Below are 14,528 nucleotides of genomic sequence, written 5' to 3' on the forward strand. Positions count from 1 at the left end.
GTTGTGAGTGAAGTAGAAGGAATAAACCAAACTTCACAAACTGTCCTCTACCCTTCATTTATCCACCCAAAAAAATAAAACAACTTTTGTTTTGTAGAGCTACATAGTAAAATCCTGTCTCAAAAAACAAAAAACAAAACAAAACAAAAAAAAAATCTTTGAATTGACTCTAATATAAACAAAAGAATAATAGGAAGTTCTTCCTTCTGTTAGAATCCCATTTAATAAATGTAGAAGGCATTGAGTTAGAAATCCCTATCATATTAAAATGCTGATTAGACAAGAATCATTAATGGATGCTACAACTAATGCAAGGACATCTTTAGTCTTTGTTTGTTTGTTTGTTTTGAGGGTTTCAGTTTCTTTCTCTATGTAGCATTGACTGGCCTAGAACTCAATGTACACCAAGCTAGCCTTGAACTCACAGAGATCCAACTGAGATCAAAGCATGCACCACTACACATGGCCAGACATCTTCAGTCTTCAGAGGATCTCTCCAAAGACTGCTTATAAATTACAAAAGAAGAAAACTTCACCTGTATAGTGGAGAAATTTTCCAGAATCCTCTAAATTAACCAAGATACTTCAACCAGCAATGGAACAAACTATATTATGGAGCTCACTGTAACATTAAAGATACAATACTACCTTGTTCATAGAACTGAAAAAACAGGCACTATCTGATTTTGTGAGAAACAAATCCAAACTGAGGGTTCTATAAAATGAATCTACACAAAGATGTCTATTATACAAAAAAAGGCTAAAAATCCATTTCATTCAGAGAATGAGGAAATACAGCACCTAAATGCAATGTGATTCAAAACAGAATTCAGAAGGAAGAGACTGTTACAAAAGTTACTGGAAGTTATACACTGTATATTAGAAAACAGTACTATATCAATGTTAAATAATCCCACCATGGTTATCATTCTTTTAGGAGATGCATACTAAATTTACACTAAATCTCAAAATTCAGGATCAAGAGGATAGAGATGGGTCAATTGTTAAGTGCATACACTGCTCTTCCAGAGGACCCAAGTTCAATTCCCAGAACCTACTTCAAGTCACTCATGAACACCTTCAACTCCAGCTGTAGGGATCAGATGACCTCTGTCCTCCATGAGCACTGCATTCGTATGCACATACACATAATAAAAAATAACATATATGTATGCAACTTTATATGAACCCACACACCATACACATAATTAAAAATAACATATATGTACACAATTTTTTAAAAATTGAGATAAGGTCTCTCTATGTAGCTCTGCCTGTCCTGATACTCACTGTATAGACCAGGCTAGTCTTGAACTCAGAGATTTGCCTGTCTCTGCCTCCTGAATGCTGGGATTAAAAGGCATGTTCTGCTACCCCTGGCCCTGTTCTTTTTAAAAGAATTCAGGATCAAACCTCAACCAACTTTCAAATGATTCAACAATAACAGAGTGATATATATTACAAGAAAAGTATTGAGGCAACTTTGGCCAAGAATTAAAGAGTCTAGCTGGGCATTGTGGTGCATGCCTCTAATACTAGCACGTTGGAGATCAAGGTAGGTGACCATGAGTACAAGGCCAGTCTCCACCACAGAGCAAGTCTGAGGACAATGTGGGCTACATGAGACTCTACCTTTAAACAAACAAACAAACAACACAGTTTAAGAGCTGAATCCAAATAAAAAGAATAGTATCCATTATATTATTGCAATTTTTAAATCTGGAAAAAGAAAATAACTGACTACATTAACTATACATACGTACATATACATAGTAACTACCTAACTATACACACAAATGCACATGCACAAGCACACACATATGCACACTATGAAATCAAAGAATGTGCTGACTATGCCAGGACACATCTTTCAGGTTGTTTCTAGGGTCCGGGAAGATGGCTTACTGGATAAGAGCCCTTGCTGCACAAGCTTAGTGAGCTGAGTTTAAATCGCAGCACCCACATAAAAAGCCAGGAACCCATGCACCTGCAGTCACTGGTGCTGTGGGGAGTGGAGAAAGGACAATAGCTGGAGCTTGCAGCCACTGCCCTAGCTCCAGGTTTAGTTAGAGACCCTGTCTCAAAGGAATGAGCTAGAACATGACACCAACATCCTCCTCTACTTTCTAGGCGCTATTACTTACACACACACACACACACACACTGCTTGAATTGCTTATTTAAATACTGAGTGGAACTTTCTAAATTTCAGGGGGTCTGCTATAAAGTAGTATGATAAGAGGTAAGCAAAACTAAAAAATAGTAATAATAAATATGAACTCCAGATTGTCTGAATCTGAACTCCAGCCACTTACATGTCCTTAGGCAACTGTTCAATTCCACCAATGCACAAAGTAGCAAGTACAATGGTTAATACTGCAGTGAGAATTAAAATATATATGTCTGCAGTAGTAAACAGGAGGTATTACAGGTCTATAGCTATATCCCTGTTTCTTCCAAGGGAAAAGCCTTTATTCAATTACTCACTTTGGGTTTTCCTGATTGGAAAGAAAAAAAAAAAAAACACACACACACACAAAACAAAACAAAAGCAGTAGGTATTACATACAGAGTGGCATTCAATGTATAAACTATTACTCTAATATACATTTTAAGATAACTACATGAAAAATAAGAGCAAAAATAAATAATAAAGTCTGTCTTTCAAATCCTAAAAGAAAAACTTGTTTTTTATTTTTGTTCTTCTGCCATATCAATTTGACAAATGTGTTACTTACTCATCCCCAAATAGCTGATGGGTATATTCAGGAAAGAAAGTTCTAATATCATTCTCAAGATCTTCAGGAAAACGAACTGTTCAAAAGAATAAAATATGCAGATATTAAAGGTGACAGACATTTCTATTTCAAGAATTCCACTACAGCTAAGATAATGCCAAAATTTTTACTTAAAATGTTTCTTTTCCTTATACGATTATACTAAATTTTCATAAGATGATAAATCCTGAAAAGTAGACTATACTAAAGCTTCAGCATCAAAACCTTACTCTAAAATTGAGAAACTCAGTATGACAAAGGCATGTGATTTAGTTTTTACTTTTCTGTATTTTATACAGAATGAAAGGAGAAAACAAACCCAAGGATACTTTGAGATAAGAAAAACTGCACTGTGTAGGAAATGAAAACAATACTGTACAAACAAAAACCTGAGTTGGAGGATGTCTCTAACCCACCATCTTTGAGAGAGAGATGTTATCATGGTGTCTGTGTGGTCAGAGGACAACTAACTATGCAGTTGGTTCTCTCCTTCCACTATTTTCTTTTGCTGTTTTTTGTTTGTTTGTTTGTTTTGTGTGGTGTTGTTGTTTTTGAAACAGGGTTTCTCTGTTTAGCCTTGGCTGTTCTGGACTCGATTTGTAGACCATGCTGGCCTTGAACTCAAAGAGATCTGCCTGCCTCTGACTCCCTGAATGCTGGAATTAAAGGCTTGCACCACGACTGCTTCGCCTTCCACTCTTTATCTGACTTGTAACGACTATACCTGTTTCTAAACATGTAGCTCCTTTACTTTATAGTACACAAAAGCATTTCTGTAATTTTTAGAGAAAATGCAGAAAAGATAAAGTTTATCCTGTCTTATTTTAAGCACAGAAAAATTAAACTGGGAATGGTGGCACATCTCCTATAATCCTAACACTTGAGAGATGGAGGCAGGAGGGTTAGGAGTTCAAGGCTAGACCAGGGTACATATTGAGTTCCAGGACAGTCTACATGTGCCCCTCCAAAAATTAAGGAATTATCAAAATAGACTTTTAAAATTTAATGACTATGGAGTTTGAATGAGAATGGCCACATGGGATCATATATTTCAATACTTGATTCCCTAATGGGTAGAAACATTTTAGAAGAGTTAGGAGGAGTGGCTAGGCTGTGTGCTCACTGGAGGTGAGCTGTGACATCGAAGAAGCCCTCTCTTGGCCGCTACCTTTTAGGTACGGTATAAATAAGCTCTTAGCTACCGCTCCAGTGCCATGCCTGCCTGCTACCACCATGAAACTGTAAGCAAGCCTCCAATTACGTGTGTTCTTTTATAAGTTGCCTTGGTTGATAGTTTCCCAATTATGTAGTCTACTTCCCCTGTGGACTACGTAAGTAATTTTCTGCCACTATAAAGGACCACACCACACATTCTTCTATAGGCATTTTGGCTATCCACACAAGCTGAGTGACAAAGTGGCCCCCTACAGTGAATATACATGGTCTGGCCTAGGGCCAAACCAAACCTTTCTGTGTCTCTTGATAGCTGCCTTTTAGTAATCTAATCTATGGTGCCAAAACCTGGGATAGTAAACCTAAGGATTAGTAAATCTGAGCCTACTCAAGCCCACAGGGAGCAAGCCAGGTCGAACTACTCTTTTCTCTCTGGCAGCCTTTGCACTTCATCTCCACCTTTCTCTCTCACCTTGATATATTCTGACCTAGGTGGGGAGCCATGCTGCATTCAACCCAAACAAACACACAACATTGCAAAACACTGGGTCAGGGTAATCATGAACCTAATTCGGGGGCCCCTTAGGTTCTGGGGTTCACAGGAACTTAGTTCACTGAAGCTTTCCGTCAAAGGCTTTCCACCAACTGGAAGAAAGTCTGGCTAATAATTCTGAATTCTCAACCAGCCTACCTCTCAATCAGCCAAGAGCTGACAACCTTCTACTGGCCTGCAGCAGCTTAACCCTAGAACTGTATAGGCTAGGGTTACTTTCCAGGTGCATTTGGTCACTTCCAACCTTGGAGGATTCTCTGAGCAACTGGACATTGGAACCCTATCTGCACCCTGGTCCTGAGTCCAACCATTGGTTCCAAATTTTCTGTACCCAAAGAAACTCCTTTGCCAGTTTGAGGGCTAACTTAAAGGGGCTCCAATTAGAATTAAAACCTTTCAATGCAAATCTGGCTTCAATAAGTGCTGGATAAATGGCAATTTGGAAATTTTGATTACCTAATTTAGATAACTCCATAAGATGGAATGGTAGCTTGGCTCAAGGTTCCTTCCCCATATAACTCACAGTTCACTTTAATCTTTCTCAAGGCTCTAGCTCACAACTACACACAGAGCCAGAACGCCTGACACTGATCTACTGGCATCCCAAACTTGCAGCTTCACAGAACTCTTGCCTTATGTTTTTGGCCTACTTGTAGCTTTAACAGCTGAGAGATAAAAGCACTTCAGGTTGTATCCCGTCTGCAGACACACACAAACTGGTTATGTACATAGAGCACTGGATTCAGCCCACAGTAATTCAGATGTCTTTTGGGTATGGAAAATATTGAAAAATTGTTTCAGGCTGTTCTCCTCTGAAAAGACAGGTTCTAGATTTAGATTTTGGCCCATCTGCCCCAGACCCAGGCATTTTGTTTAAAAGTTTCCTCCAAAGTCTCTTGTCCTGAGTCAGAAAAGCCACCTCACTCTGTGACAGGGAAAAGAGAAAAACAGAACAGCCCACAAAAAGACACTTTTAGATTGAGAACTAAGAAGTAAACTATTTTCTATAAAAGTTACAACTGGCAAGGTGTATCATTCTTAATTATCAACCACCCTTTTGTTGGTTTTATTCATTATGTTTAAAGCTTTTGTTGAAACATTTTTAGTATTTTAGAATTTGTAAGTTCACTGAGTGTGAGTTTTAAAAACTGTATAATTTTAATTTGCTCCAACAGAGGCCTGAAGAGATGGCTCAGAGGTTAAGAGCACTGTCTGCTCTTCCAAAGGTCCTGAGTCCAATTCCCAGCAACCACATGGTGGCTCACAACCATCTCTAATGACACCTGATACCCTCTTCTGGTGTGCAGGCACACACACAGGCAGAATATTTAATAATAAAAAAAAATTGCTACAACATACCATGTATGTAACTTGGATTCAATATTTGCTTAGAAGTGTCTGATGGCCTCACCTTTGAGTACCATGTGGCTGATACCACAAGGAATAAATAACAATGTGGCTTGCTGCATCTTGTCATCCATGTGACTCAGTCACCACCTTCTCTAAGGTGAAAAATAGGGCATGCCATATGACTTCACCGCCATCTTGGTTAAGATGTCCAGGTGATATAAATCAATTAAGGCAGTACCTATAAAACAACCAGACCCAGTGAGCCCTGTGCTTATCCTTGTAGCTCCCTTTTATTAGACTAAGGAAGCATCACCAGGCTTCAAAGATATTTGTCTTGAAATGGGGTCATAAGGAAAAAAAAAAAAAAAAAAAAAAAAAAAAAAAAAACAACCTGGCATTTTGTACAGGTACTTATAAAAGGATCAGAAAAATGAAGTTCCCAGTCTCTCTGTGGACTGTACTTATGGCTTAAAGTTTATAGTTTATTTTGATACTAAAGGACCAAAAATTTTTAAGATTCAAACTTTTTTGTTGTTGTTGTTTATTCAAGACAGGGTTTCTCTATGTAGCCTTGGCTGTCCTGGACTTGCTTTTTAGACCAGGCTGGCCTCAAACTCACAGAGATCCACCTACCTCTACCTGCTCGAGCATTGGTATTACAGGCATTTGCCACCTTTCCTGGCTAAGACTCAAACTTAATTATAAAATGTACCAACTTGTCATAAACTGTTAAAGATCATTAAGATGTACAAGTTAATGGCCAATCACCTTATAAATGACTGAATTATTTAATGTGCTCAGAATTATAATTGCAATCATGGAATGTACAAATGTAATTTATTTATAAAGACAAACTTGGAAGGAGAAACCAACTTTTTATTTCCCATCTTTTATCTCCCCTTATATGGTATTCTGTATATGTTGTCAAAGTTAAGCTTGAACAAGTCAAAACAAGTTTAAACTTAAGTTTATTTAATGTAAATTAATAATCAAAATCAGATATAATTTTAAAAATTAGTTATAAAAGATTGAATGATTGAGTAAAATGCGTTATATTTACAATATGTTTGCATGGCAGGAATAGCTCCCTTGGATAGAGCACTATCCCAGAGCTAAGTTGTAGGCTACCTCCTTACAAAAGAAGGATGCATGGGAAATAAGGCCTGCCAGAAGTCTGCTGCTTCTGCCTCCACCTACACAGGCCTGACCAACCAGGGTTATATAGGCCAACAAGAAAAAAACAAAAAACAAAAAACAAAAAAAAACCTCCTTATGTAAAGATGAATTACTGCTCATGTCTTACATGACAGGGGGATGGATTCTTGCCTAATGGAGGATCTCAGGATCTATACCCACATCAAATGTCTCAAACAGAGGGGCAAACAGTATTACTCTGCCCTCAAAGTCTCTGGAACTCACATATGAGGATGCTGTGAACAGGAAAAGCTTGTATATGTAAGCCTATTACCTGACTGGGATGAAGCCCGCATGCTAGTTTAGTTGGTCATGGCCTTTACCCTGGCATTCAATTCTTCCTTTTAACAAATCTAATTCCAGGGTCCATACCCTAGCCACCCATATTCCCTTATTAAAGGAGGATGTCAGATACTATCATCAAACTCACAGCTTTGAAAAATTATTCAGAATATCTAAGTGGTGTCTTTTACAGTTTTGTATCTATAGAGGCAACAAATAATTCTATTAAGTGATATTCCTAGCTTTTATAGTCTTCAGGAGATGACTTAGATGAAGGAGAGTCCCTCCAACTGGGGCTCACCTGTGGTGCTCTGAGACTATAATATAGCTTCTACCCCGATAAAGATCTCCAGAGCCAGTGCCTGCACTCTACCTTAAAGTCTCCAAGAAGTATACAGGCTTTAGCAATGATGCTTGTTGATATTTTCTAAGAAGTTCCAAAAGCCAATATTTGTTAAGTATTAGCTTAATTTTGTTATCTTGTTTTATGGATTATGCCTCTAAACAACCAACCTATTTTTAAACAGAATGAGGTTAAGAAATATACTTACTGCTGTCAGTAGTGACCACAGAAGGAGTAAAGAGCTGCCCTTGGCCTTCTTTGTTAATTTAGTCTATGAAGTAAAGTTTATTACATTTGACATGACTGACAGCTTTTCATCTTTCATTTGTTGGTTGAGTATATAGAATGAAAAGAAAAATTTTAAAAGGAGCCAGCACTATGGCGCATGGCTGTGATCCCAGCACTCAGGAAGGCAGAGGCAGGAGGATCTCTGTGAGTTCAGACCAGTCTGGTCTACAAAATAAAGTCCAGGACAGCCAAGGCTATAGAGAGAAACCCTGTCTCAAAATAGAAAACAAACAAGCAAACAAAAACAAAACAAAAAATGTATTGTGTTTTCAAATAGTAGATATAATCACTTAAGGTAATAATTCCAAATTTTTAAAAACTTATTTTTAAAATAAGTTTTTAAAAATTTTTAAAAACCTTATCAAATTGTTTCCTAGGTCAAGAGGCAGAGCAATGGGCTGGAGAGATGGCTCAGAGGTTAAGAGGACTAGCTGTTCTTCCAGAGGTCCTGAGTTCAGGACCCTCTGAGTTCCCAGCACCCACATGGTGGCTCCCAACCATCTATAGTGCAATCTGGTGCCCTCTTCTGGTATGGAGGCATGCATGTGTGTAGAACATTATATATAATAAATAAATATTTTTTTTTTTTTAAAAAAGAGGCAGAGCAAGCAACCAGTTGACAGGAAGTGAACATAGGATTATTAAGAAAAAAACACAGAATAAGAGGGAGGAATGGATAAAGAGGAGGATGGATAAAGAGACGCATAGAAGTAGAGGGGAGAGGCATTCAGTTTGAAGGGTTTGTTTTAAAACGTATAGGAGACGGGGAGGGGGCATTCTTTCTGGGATAGCGGCTAAGGAGGAAGGTCAGCTGGGTACTTTTTCTGCCTCTGAGCTAGCAGGCTTTCACCCCAGCATCTGGCTCCTGGGTCTTCATTGGTAAAATCCAATGATTGAGATTTTGTTAAAAACAACACACTTCCTAAACTATAACAAACCAACAATCCCACCTCCGGGCATAAAACCAAAATAATCCAAAGCTAGTTTTTTGCAGAGATATCCACACAACTATATTCATTCACAATAGCTGAAAGGTGGGAGCAGCCCAAAGTCTATCAATGGATGCCTGGACATACAAAGAATGGATGGATGGACACACACAGACACATACACACAAACAAATGCTATTAACTCATCTTTAAAAGAAAAAATTATGTCATATGCTACCATGTGAATGAAACCTAAGTAATGTTAAATGAAAAAACTAGTAACATGAAGCAAATACTGTATGATTTCACTTATATGAGGTATCTCAGACAAATTCTAGAAACAGGAAATAAAATGATGGTGGCTAGAGTCTAGAAACAATGGGTATTTAATATGCACACTGTCTTAGTTTGGGTTTTATTGCTGTGAAGACACCATGACCAAGGCAACTCTTATAAAGGAAAATATTTAATTGGGGCTGGCTCACAGCTTCAGAGGTTTAGTCCATTATCATGGTAGGAAGCATTGTTCCCTAGAGCTTTAGCATAGGAGACCTCAAAGCCCACCAGCAACACACTTCCTCCAGCAAGGCCACACCTCCTAATAGTGCCACTCCTTATGGGCCTGTGGAGGCCAATTATAGTCCGCCTCCATAGGCTTATAACTAAACAGTTACCATCATGGTGGGAGACATGGCCACATGCAGGCAGACAAGATACTGGAGATGAAGCTGAGAGTTCTATATCTTGATCTGCTGGCAGCAGGAAGACTGCCACACTGGGTGTAGCTTGAGCATGGGTGACATCAAAGCCCACCCACACAGTGACATGCTTCCTTCAACAAGGCCACACCTACCCCAGCAAGGCCACACCTAATATGCCATTCCCTACAGGCCAACCACCAAACACATTAAGTCTATGGGGGCCGTTCCTATTCAAACCACCACACAGTTTCAGTTTTATAAGAGGAACAAGTTCCGGAGATCCACCTATACCGGTAAAAATGGTGATGGCCAAATGCTTTTGTATACTAATGCACAGCTGTAGTCTCAACTCTCCAGTAGGCTGATGTAGAAGGATCACTTGAGCCTCTAAGAGTTGAGATTAAGCCAGGGTTTCATCTCAAAAGACAACAAAATTCTAAGATAGATTTTATACTATATACTTTTTACACATGTAGAGAAGCAGTTAATGCACAGATAACATAAACATGATACAAAAAAAAAGAACAAGTTATGGTAGTGGACACCTGTAGCTGCAGCACTTGGGAAGTGGAGGTAGAGGGTATCTAAGGCCATCCTCAGCTACCAGAGACCCAATCTCAGAAAGTAACAAACAAGAAATTATGTTAACCATGAAAACAAGTTGTAACAACAACAAAATGTTGGTGATAGTATGGGTACTTTGTGGGAGGCAAGGTCAGTAGCTACTAAAGGATAGTATGTTCCATTCCCTTTCATCTGCCTTCAGCTCTCTATGCAGCTGGGGCTGACTTTCAACTCCTGATTCTCCTGCCTCCATGTCCCAAGTGTTGGGATTACAGGTATACACCATCATGTAAAGCATAAAAATTAATAGCAAAAGAAAAGCAACTCAAGGATCTTCTGGAAGGAAATACTTGACTCATAACATAGCCATGTGTATGTAAGTTAAGAGACAGAGCGCTATGTGAGGAAAGGGAACAATCTTCTGTATACTATTGTGTGTTTGGGAATGCTATGTGACTGCAGACAGGCACATGGCATCATGTATATTTGTGTGGAGGTCAGAGGATGACTTCCAGAGTCAGTTCTCCCCTTCCACTGTGGGGTCCATAGAGCAAACTCGGATCATTAGACTTTTGAGACAACCTCTTTGAGCCAACCCACAAGGCACTTCAAGATATTTTTAAGGGGGTGCAGGAGATGGCTTAGTAGGTAAGAGCACTTGCTCTGCAAACATCAAGACCAGAGTTCCCATCTCCAACACCCACATAAAATTGCTGAACATGGCTATGCATGTCTGTAAACCTTAGCACTGGGTAGCAGAAACATGTGGATCCCCAGAGTTCACTGCTCTGCCATCCTAGCAGAAACTACCGGCTTCTCGTTCAGAGCCTCTGGGTCAAGGAAATACAGTGGAAGTGATAGAGGAAGAAAGCCGATGTCCTCAACTGGCTTCTGCATGTGTTGCACACACCCTCACACGTATGTGTACACCCACACATGGATATTTTCAACCTGCAGAGAAAGCAGCCTGTACAGCAGAAGGCCAGTTTTAGAAAAATAGCATATGCACTGTTGGTATAATATTCTTGTGGAATGTATACAATTTACTCTTGTTCATTCAAATGCTGATTTCTTTATCCCACTATCTGGTTTCAATCTGGACATTGCACTGATGCTTATTCTGCATCACCTATCTCAAGTTTGTATAAACATGCCATCATTTGTTCTCTGTATTGTCAATTAAACAACCAGCCAATGCTGTGCAATGGAGAGAATAGGATGGGAATTCCTGGTCCAGAGGGGTGGAGTAAGAAGTTAGTGGGAGAAGTAGGAGAGAGCAGAGTCGGCAGGACAGGACTTGGAACCACGAGGAGAAATGAATCGGACCTAAGATATGACTAAAAGCAAGTAAATGCTGGAAATTCTGAATGGGAGGAAGCTACGCAGTCTTGGAGGTTTAGGATGGAGTAATCATTGCCCAGCATTGTGCTCTAGGTTAATTAAGTAAATCCTAGTCTCTGTGTGGTGATTTGGGTATACAGCTGGTTTAGGAATAACCACTGTTTAACTAAAACATAAATCAATAAATATGTGGGTTATTAACCCACAACAATGCACAAAAAAATACAATTTGGAATAGGAGTCTCCGTGTCATGAGGGTTCAGTAAGCTATTACTTTCTCTATCATTTTCATTGTATTTGTTATATTGGTTATGGTTCATTTCTAGAGCTGTAATAAAACACGGACTAAAAGTAACTTAGGAGAAGAAAGGCTTTATTTGGCTTATGGTTTTAAGTCTATCACTGAGGAAGTCAGGGCAGTAACTCAAAGATAGGCCTGCATTAATGCTAACCAGGGCTTCAGCCAAGAAAGGATAGGAGAAACTGTGGGGGATGTGGCTTGACAGCTAGCCCATGCTCATCCTCACGTAGCTTCCTTATATGGCCTAGAATTAAGCCAAACAATCAAGAAAATACCCCATAGGCATACCCACAGGCCAATCTGATCTAGGCGAATCCTTAAATTGAGGATCCCTTCTTAGGTGATGCTAGGCTCTATCAACGTGACAGTTTGAATTAAGGCAATGTTATTTTCAATAAGGATAGCAGCTAAAAATAAATAAATAAATAAATAGATAGATAGATAGATAGATAGATAGATAGATAAGAGAATAGAAGCTAGCAATTACTCTAAGTTTTCTACATGTCAACTGTATTTGCACTGAACTTAAAAACTAAAGTTGAGTACTAGTAACTACATTTTAGAGAGAAGGAAACAAAGGTATGAGAAACAAAGTATCCAGGATTCACAAACATATATTTATTTTTTTTCTACTTAAGCACATTATTTTAACAAACTTAGGTCTGCCACAAACTAATTTTGAAACATTTCTATTGTACACAAAAATAAATTCCAAGCCAGGCAGTGGTGGCACTGCCTTTAATCTCAGCACTCAGGAGGCAGAGGCAGGTGGATCTTCGTGAATTCCAGGCCAACCTGGTCTACAGAGCAAGTTCCAGGACAGTCAAGGCTATACAGAGAAACCCTGTCTCGAAAACCTAAAACTAAAACTAAAACCAAAACCAAAAAGAAAGACAAAAAAAAAATGCCTATTCTCTGTTTCTACATTTAGCCTGGGATAATGGTTCTTTACTGTCTGTCCTTACAGGTGTCTTTGCTAAACATTTCAAACAAATGGAGTCATACACTCTGGTGGCTTTGCCTGACTTCTTTTACTTAGCATGTTTTTGAGGTTTCTCCACATAAGTATTCATGTGTTTTTACACGAATGTTTTCATAGCACTGAACACCTAATAGAACTGATAGTTCATGTAGCTAATTTATATATTTGTTTTTTTTAAAGATCTATTAAACTAAAGTTGTCATATCAGTTTAGATGCCCACCAGCAATACCTGACTTTTTTCCACATCCTAACCAACACCTATAATTATTTATCATTTTCAAAAACAAAAAGTACTTTTAAGAAGCTGAGATCACATATACCTGTGACTTTTTGCCACAATATCTTTACCATGTGTTAAACTGACATCTTTCACCTACCTACAGCATAACTCAAGATGGAATAAAGTCTCAATATTCAACAAACACATAAAATACCAATTACATAATCATTCTTAACATTAAATTTTATTTCAAAATTTAAAAGACTATGTTAAATATACACTCAGTCCCACACATGAAATCATTCTGAAATGACAAACATACCTAATTTCAGTTCGATTGCCGTGTTGGTATTACATTTGTACTCAGCTAGTTTCTTCTCCACTGCACTCTTATATTCTACCAGAAATTTCTCCATTGCACCAAATCCTAGAAGAGGTTTTGAAAAGGTTGGTTGTAATTTAAATACCTACAAGCATGATTTTTTATTAGAAGTGAGATAAGATAGAAAACATAACTACAATACAGATCACTGTCCATGAACCCGTCAATAAATGTTCTACACATGAATGCCTCATAAAACAGAAAGAAGAAGAAAACCACTTCTGAGACAGGCTTGTAATTCCATCATTCAGGAGGCTAAGACTAGGGTGGAGGCCAGCCTGCCCTGCATAATGAGATTATGGAACTTCTAGTAATTTCTAAGTTGTAGAAATTACTTGTATGTATGTACTGCATTAACCCCAATTCTCATTCAGTAACTAAGGAAGAGCACCAAACTCGGAAGTGGTGGGGCTCAGATGTGAATTCTGATGTAATTCTCATTATACACTAACTCTTTTATGGTGCCAGAGTACTCCAATATCCTACCTGACAGCTCCGCCTTAGTAGAACAATCCTTTCTTAAACATGTGCAAACTTCAAACTACACAGTTTGTTAATCCAGGCACTCTATAAAAGTGGAGTGTTCAACATGAAGTGATACGAATGTGAAGGGAGGGAAATGACTTCAAAAGCTAAGTAACTGTAAAAAAGAAAACACACCAAAACAGTCTCAATACAAGCCCGGAGTAATGGGAATTCAAACGTCCTTAAATGTTCACGGCTAGGTATCTCAAATGAATAAAGCATAAGAGAATTCTACTACATACAGTACAGAAGCCCCACTCGAAAAGAGAACTTTGGCAGTATAGAAACGTCTTCCTCAAAGGAAATCTAAACATGATTTTCTGGAATCCTGAAGGGGAAAGAGACCCAGAGCGTGCCCTGAACCCAGAGCAAGGCGGCACCGCGCTCGCTCAGATGTTGGCGGTGGGGAAGGTGGGCTGGGTCCCGGCGGGGATCAGCTGGCGGGAACTGGACCCGAAGGACTACATTAGGGCAGCAGCGAGCCAGGGGAACGGACGGGAAACAGGCCCCGAGGCGGACCGCGCTTTACCAGGCGAAATCGCGCGCTGCCCCGGGCTCGCCGGCCCTCCCCGGGGCCCCGGGGCCAACGGGAGGCGCGGGGCGCGAGCAGTGGGGGCGGCGG

At 39.2% G+C, this 14,528-nt stretch overlaps 1 protein-coding gene across 3 annotated transcripts in view; it reads right to left on the reverse strand.

Annotated features, from left to right (window-relative positions):
• The window catches only part of Hat1 (histone acetyltransferase 1), a 43,167-nt gene that overhangs the window by 28,401 nt on the left and 238 nt on the right, over positions 1-14,528 (reverse strand). Inside the window, exons 1-3 of one of the 3 annotated variants that reach the window (XM_055599997.1) lie at positions 13,868-14,016; positions 13,322-13,426; positions 2,739-2,814 (exon numbers count right to left, since the gene is read on the reverse strand). In XM_055599997.1, coding sequence (XP_055455972.1) covers positions 2,739-2,814; positions 13,322-13,415 — 170 coding nt within the window. In that variant the 5' untranslated portion in view covers positions 13,416-13,426; positions 13,868-14,016. Of the gene's footprint in view, positions 1-1,058; positions 1,090-2,738; positions 2,815-13,321; positions 13,427-13,867; positions 14,017-14,528 lie in introns of those variants that run through there. The other 2 variants (XM_055599996.1, XM_055599998.1) reach the window with 2 other exon arrangements.

Source organism: Psammomys obesus, unplaced genomic scaffold, assembly GCF_907164565.1.
Source record: "Psammomys obesus unplaced genomic scaffold, mPsaObe1.curated_primary_1811, whole genome shotgun sequence".
Taxonomy (NCBI): Eukaryota; Metazoa; Chordata; class Mammalia; order Rodentia; family Muridae; genus Psammomys; species Psammomys obesus.